Source organism: Suillus fuscotomentosus, assembly GCF_016647785.1.
Source record: "Suillus fuscotomentosus strain FC203 chromosome Unknown F5891scaffold_144, whole genome shotgun sequence".
NCBI classification, from domain to species: Eukaryota; Fungi; Basidiomycota; class Agaricomycetes; order Boletales; family Suillaceae; genus Suillus; species Suillus fuscotomentosus.
In genome coordinates, this window is record NW_024539656.1 from 36007 (window position 1) to 50077 (window position 14071).

Here is a 14071-nt window from a genome sequence, read left to right on the forward strand (position 1 = left end):
AAAAATATCAGATGGCAATATGTATCATACATGTGTAAGTGACATCGGTAACAAATTAAATAGCATGTGAATAAATCTATCCACCTTACATGGATCAAGCGAAGCGTCAGTCATATCACATAACGGCTCAACTCATCTTGCCTTCTCCACATCCTCCTTCACCTCCCTCTTCGCATTCTCGTCGCCCCCAGTGCTCGACACCTCGCTCTCGCTCTCAAACTCATAAAGCTGCTCAGGGGTAGGGTTCTGGAACAACACGAACTTTTTGATGCCGTAAGGTATCTGGCGCAGACCATATGCAGCGTGCGCGCCAAGGGGGACAGCGAAAACTTGGTCGAGCTCCTCCAGGGTCTTGCCTTTCGTCTCGCGCACGAACAACAAGATGAGCACCCAGAGAATACAGCACCATGCTGCGTACCAGCCGAAGGCACCTTGTGGTTTGAAGGCCAAGACAAGCGAAGGCCAAGTGATTGACAGAATGAAGTTCCAGAACCAAGTGGTCGCAGTAGCAAAGGACATGCCGATATCACGGATATAGAGAGGGAATGCCTCTGCGGAGTACGTGAACGGCACTGGACCTTCTCCTGGAGAATAGAAGATCGCAAAGAGGTCTGAAGGAGCATATATTAATGGCAGTATCAAATACCAAAGGGATGACGTACATATTCCGATACTAACACCCGTTACACGCCCTGTCTCCGAAGTACTCCAGAAGGAGAAGCCTGTGATTAAAAGACAGATGGCCATGCAAGGAAATGTGAACAAAAGTAAATTCCTCCGCCCGTAAGTGTCGATCTAGTGTTCCAACTTTAATATTCACGGAAACCCCAACCATGGCAGGGACCACTCACAGTGAAAAAAGCAGGGATGGCGAACAACCAGTTAAGTGCACCGAATCCAAGGGAGGAAGCCAGTGCAGAAACCTGCGTGAAACCAGACTGTACGAAGACGTCGGATGAGTAGTAAGCTGCCATCGAGTTAACAATCATTTCCAAATCATGAACACAAATATCATACCGATGACATTGACACCGCAAAACTGCTGGCCGAACATGACGACCCAGCTAGCAAGGGCAGCATTCCTGTTACGCGGAATCGTAAACATCTCAACAATGCGGTTACGACCCTTCTTCATCTCGTTTTCTGCCTCGAGCAACACGTGAATGTAGTATAAATCACGAGCAGCCTGAACGCGAGAGAAACGAAGCCGACAAAGTTCATTGAAGGCATCCTCGTAGCGACCCTTGGAGATCAACCAACGAGGCGACTCGGGTGCAAACATGACCTGCATACAGACAATAAGACCGGGGATACCAGCAGAGGCTAGCATGAGACGCCAATTCAGACCAGTCACACCGGGAGTGTCCGGAATGAAATAGAATGCCAAGTCGACAAGGTCTCCTAGAGCAATGCCGAAAGCGGTCCACATCTGCCACATCATGACGAGAGCGCCACGTATCGGTGCGGGTGAACATTCGGCGGTGTATACTGGGACGGTGGCAGATTTGGGACCGATACCAAAACCGAGGAAGAACCGTGCAATGAATAAGTGCCACCAGGTATTTGTCAATCCGGACCAAATACATGTCAAGAACGAGATCATGCAAGTGACGAAAATGGTCTTTTTACGCCCAAGATAATGGTTGAGCGGGTGTGTCATCCAACAAGAAATGGTGGCACAGCATCTGTGGAATGATGAGAAACAATATCCCGCAATACGAACAAAGCAATGTGCATACAAGTAGGGTGCAGAGTTGACGAGACCGATTAACCATGAATCGCGTTCTAGACACAGATCATGATTATTGGAACGATGTAAGAGCTTTAAAGTACGTACGGGTGCCACCGCCGATACCAAACTGCTTGGGATAAATAATTTGAGCGCCATTGATAACAGCCTCATCCATTCCCTGGACAGCCGCTGCAAGTGATGACATCACGACCATCTATTTTAATGATGAGCCATGACAAATAATCAAAAACAGGGTGACACCGACGTAATACAGCATGGGTGTCTGTCGCCACTTGTGTGTAACCTCTTCTGTTAAAAGTCGTTTGTCGTCTTCTGAGAACATGTCTAGACGATTATAACCTGCACATCAAGGAACTCGGGTCAACTGGGGAAAACATCTCTCATGGTGACATACAAGTGGGATCCTGTGCAACAAGCGCCCCTTTCTTCAGCTCAGGCAACAGATGGGTCAATCCTCTCTCCTGCGCAAAAATTTCGATATCTGCCATCAGACGATCATGAGGTATACCGCGCAAGGGATTTGATAATTTGGCATCGGCGTTACTGGCGGAAAAGCGTCAGCCTGGGCACTTGACACAGGACACATGTCATACGCACGCAATGGCTCTTGTCTCCGCATCCATATGTGATTTACCGTGATGAACATGTTCCGGACGCTCTACCACATCGGATTTTTCGTTCACAGGCGAGGAGGTCGACATCTTGGTCGTAGGCGCGTGGTACGGAAAGAGGGCGGAAGGTAGCCTTACTCCTATCGGCTTATACAACCTTGGGATTATATAGCGTTGCGCTTAGCCCAAAAGAGCAAAGCTATACAAGCGCCATGCCGTTAGTTGTCCAACATATCCGAGGCGGAGTGAAAGCCCACCCCACTTTCTGCTGTATTTTTATCCGGCATGTGACCGCTGTATGATTTGCCAATTATGCACGGTTGTTCCGATAGTAGGAAGACCCCAACGACTGCGTGAAACTTCCACAAAAACAGACGATGGAAGATTTCGTTGAAGTCATTTGATAGGCCGGTCTCACGATCAGAATACAACGTAACTCAACGAAACATTAATCATGGTCCAGACCGGAGCTTATACGAACTTCTGATGGGATGCGACAGTGAGTAACGTGGTTCCGACGTGTTGTGGGGATGTGATAGATGACCGGGCCAAGTGTGCAATCACTCATGCTTACACGGAAATTTGAAATTTAGGCCAGTTCGCGGAGTTTTTCACAATTTCTCTCCTTGGTTCTTGCGGCCGCCCAGCTAGCATAGCAAGGCTAGAAGTGGCCGGGGATACCCAGTTTCATGAACAAGACGCATGTCATCGCAAATGTATCAACGGAACCTTCTGAATCGATGCAAGACCATGCCCACAGTTATCAAGGTTTCTTCTTCACAGGCTGATGGCCCATCACCAACATTACAAATGTCCTGTGCAGGTATTATGATAACAATATGTACAACCTAGGACGGCAATCCATGGTTCGGATCCTAACACCTTACATATGCAACGATATTTGAATCACAGATAGTGCATGATGGCCGTTGATATCTTCTCACAGGCGGCTTGATGGAATGGGGGTATGTACCACAGCAGTGAGCGCTTGCACTGCCTCTTCCGAATGAGGCGGATACCGAATCGCCAGGTGTGGCTCAGCCCTGCCCAAATTCAGATCAGCCTTCAAAAAGTAACTAGAAGTAGTACTCACTCTCTCGGCATATCAATAGAGCTACGAAGCTGCGTGAACGTATCATACGTATATTTCATAACCTGGTATCCATCTATCACGGGGTTCAAGTGTCAGTGGCATTCTCTGCATTCTCAGGTGGAGTGGAAATCTCACAGCCTGACTCCCCCACTCCCCCAAATGGTAGTTCATGCACTGACCGGCAAAAGTAGATGAGCGCTAATTCGAGCATGACGTCAATACTGTCAATTACGTGCCTGAGAGTTGTTGGTAGGTATCATTGAAAACAATACCGCCGCTCTGCGTTTCCGAGACAACTGTCAAAGAAAATTTGATCGCAATTTTTAGCATCAAGTTTCAACCGACTGTCATTAGCTAAGCGAAACATACCCTGTTGCTTTACGCTCTCGTTGTCACTAAAAACGTACAAAACTACTGGACGAGGTCTTCGTGAGGTAAGTCAGCTAACGTGTTGAATCATAGGACGAGAGCTTACCGTGCATTAACAAAGTCGACTGCCTGTTTGAGAGAATCCACGGGTACGATAGGTAATACCGGACCAAAGAGTTCTCTATAAATACCATGCAGTTAGAATCATATTTCCAATACAAGGAAATACTGACTCTTCTAGCAAGGAATCGCCTTCCGCAACATTCTTCACAATGGTGGGCTCGAGTCTCCTCCTCGCAGCGTCAGAGCGACCCTTGAGAACGACTTCGCCCTTCGTGCGGGACAGAAGTGAAGTAAGGCGTTTATGGTGCAAATCCGATACGATACTTCCAAACAATGGCGAATCTAGCGCACCGTTCGGGAAGAATGAATCATAATGTTTTTGGAATGCCTTGATCAGCTCATCTTGCTTGTCCCGCTGCACTAGGACATAGTCAGCTGCCACGCAGGTCTGCCAGAATTCCTGTTCAGTATACCGCATCGGGAGTAACCCTAAGTCGGTCAACATAAACTCACCTGTCCCGCATTCTTGCACTTGCCCCATAAGATCCTCTTTGCGGCAAGATCGATGTCATATGCCGAGTCGATAATCACAGGACTCTTTCCACCCAAATCCAATGTCAGTGGCGTCAGGTGCTTAGCCGCAGCCCTGGCGACGATCCTAGCGACCTTGTCATTCCCCGTATACAAAATGTAGTCCCATTGAAGCTCCAGAAGCTTTGTAGTTTCAGGCACAGCACCATTGACGACACGGTACACATTTGGGTCGAAGTACTTTGGCATAATTTCATCCAAGAGCTGTGAGAAGGCGGGGGCGAGCTCAGAGGGCTTTAGTACGGCGGTGCAGCCTGCTGCGATTGCACCGATGAGAGGTTGGAAAATGAGGAGCATAGGGTAGTTCCATGGCCTGTTTAAGCGCGAGGTCAGGAAGTGGAACTGAGTCAGTATCTTCCATCTCACGAGAATATCAATACAGTTCCCCTCGGAGCCTTGTAGACCCTGGTACACGGTATAGTCATCAGTCACATCGATACATCAAGTTTGATCATCCGATCACTCACGTTGGCTTCCATGGCTTCTGCCAATCAGCCACTTCAGGATATTCAGTCTTAGCCCACTCTGGTAGCTGCTCTGCGCTCTTCATAGCTGTTTCGATGATGCAGCCTACTTCGGCCATGAGAACCTCTGTTTTTGGTTTTCCGAGGTCCTTCTGCAGGGCATCACAAATGAGCTCCCGTTCATTCTGCGCCAGTCGCGCAAGCTGGTATAACTGGTGCTGACGCCACGCAATGGGACGGGTCAATCCGCTGCGGAATGTCGCTTGAAGGGCATCTCTGATCTTTGCCGCTGACTGAGGTCATGCAACGAGCGCTGAACAAAATGTACTCACCTGTGGGATCGTATTGATGGGAGTAGCCATCTTTCAGTTCTCAGCCGTGGATGACAATCAATTGATCTTAAACCGACGTCGAGCCATACAGAAGCAGCATGGAGACCAAACGTTAGTTCACACGTAGGATAAACCTGAACAGCCGTATGAAATTACTACTGTGTGCATGTTTGAAATCAATCGGTATCGCCGATGTGGCAAAACAACTAGTTTTGTTTTGCCAGCTGGTCATAATGCGGACCTAGACGTGTCAGTGACGCGACGGGCAGGAGATGTGTGTGCATAATACTCAGAAGGGTTATGGACAAAATTTGACGCGGCATAGAGTGTGAATGTTGATATTAGTACAGAGACTGCGAAGATGTTCAGTGGGAGAACTTGTCGTGGTGTGAGTGGTGCTTGACCCAGCCTAAACGAGGCTTCTGACAATGCCATGGTTGGGGCTTGAGCAGCACTATAGAGCCTGTACGCAGGCAAACACTCATGTGTTGATCATAAACGAGGATTTAAAGTGTTTGGAATGACATATGAAGTTGTTTGAACATGATCTGTACCTAGGAATTTGTTACAGTGCCGCGTCACAGGCGCGTCACGGCCGGGCAGGGTGGCGTCAATCTCACCTGGCTTGACACTGCCGCCACCTGGCCCTCCCAATATGTAAGCCTGTTTTTTGGACAAGTGATGTGTATTCGTAGCAACTGACAAGATCTAGTTCTAAGAGTACTATCGTTGGGCCAGAGTTGCAAAATCTGAGGAGCTTCGGAGTTGTCACAAAGCAAACACGTGACCAAAACAATTCAAACTCAGATCGGGTCAGCCCGGGTCAGCCGGGACCCCCAGACTTTGCCAAACGCCCCAGACTCCGCCCCAGACTGGCCAGATCTCAATCACTCGTGCTTACACGGAAATTTGAAATTTAGGCCAGTTCGCGGAGTTTTTCAAAGTTTTCTCTTCTTGGCTCCTGCGGCCGCCCAGCAAGGCTAGAAGTGGCCGGGATACCCAGTTTCATGAACAAGACACATGGGATCGCAAATGTATCAACGGAACCTTCCGAATCGATGTAGACCATGCTACAGTAATGAAGGTTTCTTCTTCAAAGGCTGATGGCCCATCACCAACATTACAAATGTCCTGTGCAGGTATTATGATAACAATATGTACACCCTAGGACGGCAATCCATGGTTCGGATCCTAACATCTTACAATATGCAACGGTACTTGAATCACAGATAGTGCATCTTCTCACAGGCGGCTTGATGGAATGGGGGTACGTACCGCAGCAGTGAGCGCTTGCACTGCCTCTTCTGAATGAGGCGGATACCGAATCGCCAGGTGTGGCTCAGCCCTGCCCAAGTTCAGATCAACCTTCAAAAAATAACTAGAAGTAGAACTCACTCTCTCGGCATATCAATAGAGCTACGAAGCTGCGTGTACGTATCGTACGTATGTTTCATAACCTGGTATCCATCTACCACGGGGGCTCAAGTGTCAGTGGCATTCTCTGCATTCTCAAGTGGAGTGAAAATCTCACAGCCTGACTCCCCCACTCCCGCAAACGGTAGTTCACGCACTGAACAACAAAAGTAAATGAGCGCCAATCCAAGCATGACGTCAATACCTGCCAATCACGTACCTGCGACCTGTTGGAAGGTGTCGTTGAAAACAATACCGCCGCTCTGCGTTTCCGAGACAACTGTCATAGAAGGTTTGATCGCAGTTTTTAGCATCAACCGACCGTCATCAGCCAAGCAAAACATACCCTGTTGCTTTACGTTCTCGTTGTCACTAAAAACGTACAAAACTAGTGGATGAGATCTTCGTGAGGTAAGTCAGCTAACGTGTTGAATCATAGGACGAGAGCTTACCGTGCATTAACAAAGTCGACTGCCTGTTTGAGAGAATCCACGGGTACGATAGGTAATACCGGACCAAAGAGTTCTCTATAAATACCATGCAGTTAGAATCATATTTCCAATACAAGGAAATACTGACTCTTCTAGCAAGGAATCGCCTTCCGCAACATTCTTCACAATGGTGGGCTCGAGTCTCCTCCTCGCAGCGTCAGAGCGACCCTTGAGAACGACTTCGCCCTTCGTGCGGGACAGAAGTGAAGTAAGGCGTTTATGGTGCAAATCCGATACGATACTTCCAAACAATGGCGAATCTAGCGCACCCTCGGGGAAGAATGAATCATAATGTTTTTGGAATGCCTTGATCAGCTCATCTTGCTTGTCGCGCTGTACTAGGACATAGTCAGGTGCCACGCAGATCTGCCAGAACTCCCGTTCAGTATACCGCATCGGGAGTAGCCCCAAATCGGTCAAGATAAACTCGCCTGTCCTGCATTATTGCACTTGCCCCACAAGATCCTCTTTGCGGCAAGATCGATATCGTAAGCCGAGTCGATAATCACGGGACTCTTTCCACCTAATTCCAATGTCAGTGGCGTCAGGTGCTTAGCCGCAGCACTGGCGATGATCCTAGCAACCCTGCCATTCCCCGTATAAAAAATGTGGTCCCATTGAAGCTCCAGAAGCTTTGTAGTTTCAGGCACAGCACCATTGACGACACGGTACACATTTGGGTCGAAGTACTTTGGCACAATTTCATCCAAGAGCTGTGAGAAAGTAGGGACAAGCTCAGAGGGCTTTAGTACGGCGGTGCAGCCTGCTGCGATTGCACCGATGAGAGGTTGGAAAGTGAGGATCATGGGATAGTTCCATGGCCTGTTTAAATGCGAGGTCAGGAAGTGGAATTGAGACAGTATCTTCCGTCTCACGAGATTATTAACGCAGTTCCCCTCGGAGCCTTGTAAAGCCTGGTACATGGTAATCAGTCACATCGATGCATCAAATTTGATCATCCGATCACTCACGTTGGCTTCCATGGCTTCTGCCAATCAGCCACTTCAGGATATTCAGTCTTAGCCCACTCTGGTAGCTGCTCTGCGCTCTTCACAGCTCTTTCGATGACGCAGCCTACTTCGGCCATCAGGACCTCTGTTTTTGGTTTTCCGAGGTCCTTCTTCAGGGCATCACAGATGAGCTCCTGTTCATTCTGCGCCATGCGCGCAAGCTGGTATAGTTGATGCTGACGCCACGCAATGGGACGGGTCAATCCGCTGCGGAATGTCGCTCGAAGGGCATCTCTGATCTTCACCGCTGACTGAGATCGTGCAACGAGCGCTGAGCAAAATGTACTCACCTTTGGGATCGTGCTGATGGGGGTGGCCATCTTTCAGTTCTCAGCCGTGGATGACAATCGATTAATTTTAAACCGACGTCAAGCTATACAGGGGCAGCATGGCATGGAGACCAAACGTTTCGTTCACACGTAGGATAAACGTGAACAGCCGTATGACATTGCTATTGCTGTGTGCGTATTTGAAATCAATCGGTGCTGCCCATGTGGCATGACAAATAGTTTTGGCATTTCCCGCCAGCTGGTCATAATGCGGACCTAGACGTGTCGGCAACCCGACGGGCGGGAGATGGTGTCCATGGATACTTAGAAGAGAGTCCAAACTACTACTTTAGTCGATACGTAATCGGATTGTTACAAAACTTTATTTCAGGTACTGTACAGTTTTACATCACTAAGTAGTACACATACAAGGGATAGTCCGCGTCAGCTCAACCAATTTCAAGATTAAAATTACAATTCCTTGTTGACAGTGACCCAGCTATCTCTCTTCGCAGATCTGTACTCTACATGTTAGCCACGCCAAACTCGGTTAATATAGAACAGAGCTCACGTCTTAGGCGAGATGGCTGAGATGTCAGACTTGGTTTCCAACACCAATTTTACAGTTTTCACTTCGAAACTTCTGAATTCAAGCTTGAGCGTGCTATGCGATCCCGCCGTGGACATCAGGCCGAGTTCTCCTTTAGTGTCTTCCAGGATGTTCGTGACATACGCGCTCTTCACAGGTACGTGTTTTCCGAGGTGTAGCTTGATAGATCCATGCCCACCAAAGGCTTCGTACATGCGCAAGATGACGGTTGTGCTGGAAGTATTCGGCTTGAAGTCGTCTTCTCCTCTCTTGATGGTCTCCAAAAAGATGTTTGGTGTGCCCTCAAACAAGAACGGAAGAGGTGGAACGACGTGGCCCGCGTGATTCCCAGGGACAGTTCTCACTGAGGATATCATTAGACTTATCAGTGAAGACACAACAAAGAAGCCCAACTGACCGTGCAAGGGAGAATTATAGATAAAGGCAGCTATCGGAACGTCGGATTCGAGGAAGGAGCCTGCATGAGGCATGACTGCCCACGAGAACTCGTGCCTGCCTAAGAGAACGTGTGAGAATCGATGAACCGCGACAAGTTTGACGTCAGAGTCAAACCTTGATCCTGCTCCGAGTCAGGGGCCGTGGCCGCTCTGAGCAGGGAGATACGAAGGACGTTGCCTTCGCATGCAAAGCCATACTTGGATTCTGAGAGGAAAGCGACACCATATCCATATTCGCTAAGATCTGCGAACTGGTAACTCGTGGATAAGTCCTGGAGAACCAACTGATGAAAAAGTATATACGTACCTTGTGCCCACAGACCTCAAACTTGGCAGCGTCCAGCGTCGTGTTCTTGTGTGTCGGCCGCTGAACAAACCCAAACTGTGACTCATAAGTCGCATACGTGTTATTGATGTCGAGTGGTAGTTCAACTGGAGTCACGCATAAGAACAGAACAGTAAGAGGTGTTATTGTACGCACACTTGAGGAACTTGTGTCTCTCACGCCAGTCGACCACAGCATCGAAATTGAAATAAGAGCGGGAATCTCCTTTCATCGTTGCTACGCTTCCGCTATAAGTACTCGTTTCTGGGTCTGCGGAGCGTTCTTACCAGTAATGGCATCGAGGGAGATCTGTCAAAAGTGATGTATTCTGTCAGCACCAGACATTCGCAAGGCGGCGTGATGGAAGGAATAAAGGCATGGCAAATACTAGATACGCACCGTGACGTCGATTGTACTTTTCCCGTATTTAATTTGTGTCTGAACAGCGGCCCGAAGGGGCCCTTCGGCAATGACCCGAACTTGAGAAAACGCAAGCGGAGTAGAAGTTTCGAGGTGGTGGATTTCGACATCTGCAACACCCAAAGTAAAGTCACATCCAGTCCGCGATTAACAACTTAATGCAAGAACGGACCCCAAGCGTCCCAGTAATTAGGACGATCTTCGAAAATGACTAATCCACCGGATCTTCCTTTGGGAATAAGCTCACGACTCAAGAATAGAATTAGTGGGTTATGACGGGGAAGATGGACGCAACCAACCCAAGTCTCACGTCAATCAGGCTGGTGACTCGTCCCTCTGAGATGGTGAGCTGGACGTTGGCGTTCCTGAGGACGAAGTGGTCCGTTCCATTGGTAAACACTATAACAGTCATTAAGTGCCAATACTGAGGATCTGAAAATGTCAGACACACCAGATGCAGGCGTACAAACCGAAGGCATCCCCACGGGTTGTGACACGACCTTGTTTCCCACCGAGTGCATTAAAGCATATCCGTGCTTGCCATCTGCAGATGTTTGAATAACTTGCGTTTTCATGCGAGCAGCATCTTTGGACAAAGGGACCTTGATAACATCGTGGCGCGCAAATGACGTGGTGTTAAACGCAACTAGTGTTTCCGATGTCGAATTCGACAGGAGGGGTGACGATCGTGGGAGGAGAACACCAAACGCATCCTCGAGAAGACCAGTGCATACTTCGTGAACTTCGGCGTATAACTTCTCTGCGTCATCATAGACCATGCCGCTACAGAGCCAACTTAAACTCCAGCTAGGCATAGAAAACTGCGACTCACATTGCAGATCCAGGTAAGACTGAAATGTACGTTTTAGATATCATGTAAGTGCCAAAACCTCAAAAGCTTACCATCATGGACTGCGGAAAAGATGAGTACATATGCTGATTAGTACAGTATAGATACAGAGCACTTACACTGATTGAGTAACACTTTCTCCCAGCACTCATCAATAGCCCGCTTGGGATATACATACGAATGTCCCCCGGGCTTGAGGATCGAAGCCAGGGTAGCTACGCGCTGGGATCGTTTAGTATCAGGGTGACTGTGGGCCAGGCAAAACCAACCTCCACATCCCTCAAAAGTATCTCGCACTTCCTATTACCTTTCTTGATGGAACCTAGTAAGCATGATATCAGTATTGATTGTGAGTGCGACAGGTAATGATAACCGCTTACCATGCGAGGTATAGGTCCCCCTATGGAACTGTTTCTGAACTTCAGAACTGGAGTCTACCAGAGCTCCTGAACACACTTACCTCAAGGTACAATTCCCCTTTCCTTCACACCATAGCATGTCAGAAAAAAATATAATGGAAATGGGAGGCTTGACAGACCAAACTGGCAGCGTTTTTCCCTCCTTGGAATTTTCTTCAATGTCCTCAAAGAACTCCTCGACAGAACTTCCCATACTAACAGTTGGAAGTTCTCTGTGTTCATTAGTCGTCGCACGAATGCGACGCAGCTGTCAAGTACAGTTAAGCTGGACTCAAAGAACTGAAACTAATGCGCGTACGTTCTCTAGCATCTTAGGCAATGCTCCTCCTCCTCCATCTCCGTTTCCGAAGACCAGAAGGGCAGTAGCATCTGATTCAAGGTTCTAAATGACAGTAAGTGAAGAACACCCGTGACTAATTGTCGCCCAAACCTTATGATTTGTAATCCCCTTGTTGACGTCTCCGACTGTTGCTTGTGCGGTGTAAGTATCTGCGTGGGTGAACAAATTAGTATTGGTAGGACTGCTAATTGGACATGATATTACCGACGGGTGTCATGTGACAAAGGACTTGTGAGCCATCGATGCCAACCCAATTGAAGGTGGAATGCGGGAACGCGTTTCTTTTTTTACCATCAGTAAACTGAGACAACAACCCCAAAACTATACCAACATGTTATTCCTGCCACGAACCATAAGATGACTGCAAATAAAGCTCATATATTCACATACCAACTCAACTTCTGTGTGAAGAAGTATTTCATGCCTGCATCCCTAATCAGCTGCGGATAGGCCGCAGTGAGCCCAAAAGAGTCCGGGAGCCAAGCAGTCTCACACCGCTTTCCAAAACGTGATTCGAAGTAGTTTTGACCGTATAGGAATTGCCGGACGAGGGCTTCACCTGAAGGCATATTTCCGTCGTTCTCAACCCACGAACCACCAATGAGATGAAATTGGCCAGATGCCACTTTCTTCTTGATACGTTCAAAAAGCGGAGGATATTGCTATGAAGAAGAAATATATGAGTAAGTGAATGAAGAGGAAACAGTCAAGCGCACCTCCTCAAGCCATTTGAATTGTTGGGCTTGAGAACAGGCAAATCTATGTTCTGGATAACGTTCCATCAAATCAATCTGGGTAGACCAGGACCTTGCTGTCTTCTGCTGAGTGACTGAATAAGGCCACAACCATGCTGTATCCTGTTCAAGCACAGCATATTAGACATGACCTGCGACCGTAAATAATAACTAACGATATGGCAGTATGAAATCCCGACAACCTGAGCCTTTTTGGGGCCTTCGTTGTATATCTTGTCACCTTTTGCATGCCAACCTTTTCCGAAGACATCCTCAGCAATTCCGCGCATACGTTTGACGTTCTCGGGATCTCCAGATTTAAATGCATTCATGATTTTATTGGCTGTGACAAGTGCCTTATTTTGAAGGTTAGTGTTGCCAGGTACAGTGTCCACAATCTCGCGAAGAGTGGTGAAGTCCCACATCAGATGCCCTGCAGCAAGTTTCAGCTGAAAATACGGTGGAATGTGCAACAACATACAAGCATCTTGGTTTGTAACAACTAAATCTGCGGATGCAAGCTGGAAATACCTGTTCATCTACACAGGAATGAGCATCTGCGTCGGGCTGGAAAGATAACAAGTTTACATCTGGGGGCGCGATGGTGTCACCATTCCATGGCACGCCAAACATGCCGTTGCAACTAGACTCGATGACTACAGCATAGTGGCCGTCACGAACAGCTTGAGGCGGAATGATATGTTCAACCCTGCGATCTCCGCCGTAGCCGCCGGTAATTCCTAGAAAGTAATATTCATTTTGGATTACCAAAAAGGTTGTAAAATATACCTTGGAGCGGGACACCATCCGTGGAGAATATCATAGCTTCGCAGCCAGGGTCAAACTCAACTGAGGCAAACATACTTGAGCATTTATTTAGTAGTTCAGAAATCTTGCTTTACATTGTACACGCTCATACTGTTGCCAATAGGAGGGAATCTTGAGAGTGACCTTCCACCAGTGGTTTGTCTGCAAACGAATATATGCATATGAGAAGCAGATACGATTTTATAGTATCGTCATACCCCTGCAAAGAGAAGTTTGGCATCAGGAAGAATGCTGAATATGAAAGTGACTTACAAGATGGCCCAAATGAATCACCCTTCTTTGCTGGTTTGAATTCTTGTTTCGTTGCCTCTTGAAACGAGGGTTTTGTAAGACCTGGTGCGCTCCAAACTTGGAGATCTACATGATGCGAGCCATCGATGCGATGAGTGTAGAGGACAGAAGACAGGTTGACGTCTTCGAAGTGACCCCCAAGGAAAGTGGACAGCCGGTTTTGAGTTAAACCCTTGATCCATTTAGCCCCAGATCCATAGTTGAGTTCGGGGTAGTGCTTCTGGTTTTGACTGTGTGAGCACATCGTTGGCTGCAGTCGTCAGAACTGGTATGTCGTATGTACGTGGTACATCAACAAGCGCCCCCCCGCACGCTGACAGTGAGAATAAATGAACGTGGGATCTATCCTCGGCAATGT

The 14071-nt window shown here is 47.9% G+C and overlaps 4 protein-coding genes across 4 annotated transcripts; all 4 read right to left on the reverse strand.

Annotated features, from left to right (window-relative positions):
* Positions 1–132: 132 nt before the first annotated feature.
* F5891DRAFT_1198206 (uncharacterized protein) lies at positions 133–2454 on the reverse strand (the record flags this gene model as incomplete). Its single annotated transcript, XM_041368595.1, has 9 exons — positions 133–611; positions 663–795; positions 852–967; positions 1018–1685; positions 1740–1785; positions 1838–1946; positions 1998–2092; positions 2148–2296; positions 2351–2454. The coding sequence occupies 9 exons, from the start codon at positions 2452–2454 to the stop codon at positions 133–135; spliced, it is 1899 nt and encodes a 632-aa protein (XP_041217719.1).
* Positions 2455–2992: 538 nt separating this feature from the next.
* Positions 2993–5405, reverse strand: F5891DRAFT_125170 (aldehyde dehydrogenase). Its single transcript, XM_041369902.1, has 11 exons — positions 5277–5405; positions 4948–5225; positions 4847–4885; positions 4403–4793; positions 4060–4337; positions 3933–4007; positions 3827–3882; positions 3694–3753; positions 3593–3631; positions 3458–3530; positions 2993–3407 (listed from the first exon to the last, which is right to left on the reverse strand). The coding sequence occupies exons 1-11, from the start codon at positions 5304–5306 to the stop codon at positions 3305–3307; spliced, it is 1422 nt and encodes a 473-aa protein (XP_041217720.1). The 5' UTR covers positions 5307–5405; the 3' UTR covers positions 2993–3304.
* Positions 5406–6518: 1113 nt separating this feature from the next.
* F5891DRAFT_1166699 (aldehyde dehydrogenase) lies at positions 6519–8776 on the reverse strand (the record flags this gene model as incomplete). The annotated part of the gene is made up of 11 exons (XM_041365439.1): positions 8481–8776; positions 8152–8429; positions 8056–8094; positions 7612–8002; positions 7269–7546; positions 7142–7216; positions 7036–7091; positions 6910–6969; positions 6808–6846; positions 6672–6744; positions 6519–6621 (listed from the first exon to the last, which is right to left on the reverse strand). Exons 1-11 carry the CDS (start codon positions 8508–8510, stop codon positions 6519–6521), a joined length of 1422 nt encoding a protein of 473 aa, XP_041217721.1. The 5' UTR covers positions 8511–8776.
* Positions 8777–8826: 50 nt separating this feature from the next.
* On the reverse strand, positions 8827–14013 carry F5891DRAFT_1072219 (glycoside hydrolase family 38 protein). Its single transcript, XM_041363308.1, has 30 exons — positions 13674–14013; positions 13497–13564; positions 13384–13443; positions 13183–13334; positions 13076–13133; positions 12771–13027; positions 12577–12717; positions 12251–12522; positions 12192–12200; positions 12065–12141; positions 11951–12009; positions 11819–11902; positions 11640–11767; positions 11562–11583; positions 11482–11509; positions 11371–11423; positions 11221–11323; positions 11155–11163; positions 11084–11102; positions 10703–11034; positions 10551–10650; positions 10424–10500; positions 10231–10361; positions 10119–10140; positions 9988–10068; positions 9814–9938; positions 9622–9757; positions 9467–9565; positions 9031–9412; positions 8827–8976 (listed from the first exon to the last, which is right to left on the reverse strand). Exons 1-30 carry the CDS (start codon positions 13955–13957, stop codon positions 8931–8933), a joined length of 3414 nt encoding a protein of 1137 aa, XP_041217722.1. The 5' UTR covers positions 13958–14013; the 3' UTR covers positions 8827–8930.
* Positions 14014–14071: the final 58 nt, after the last annotated feature.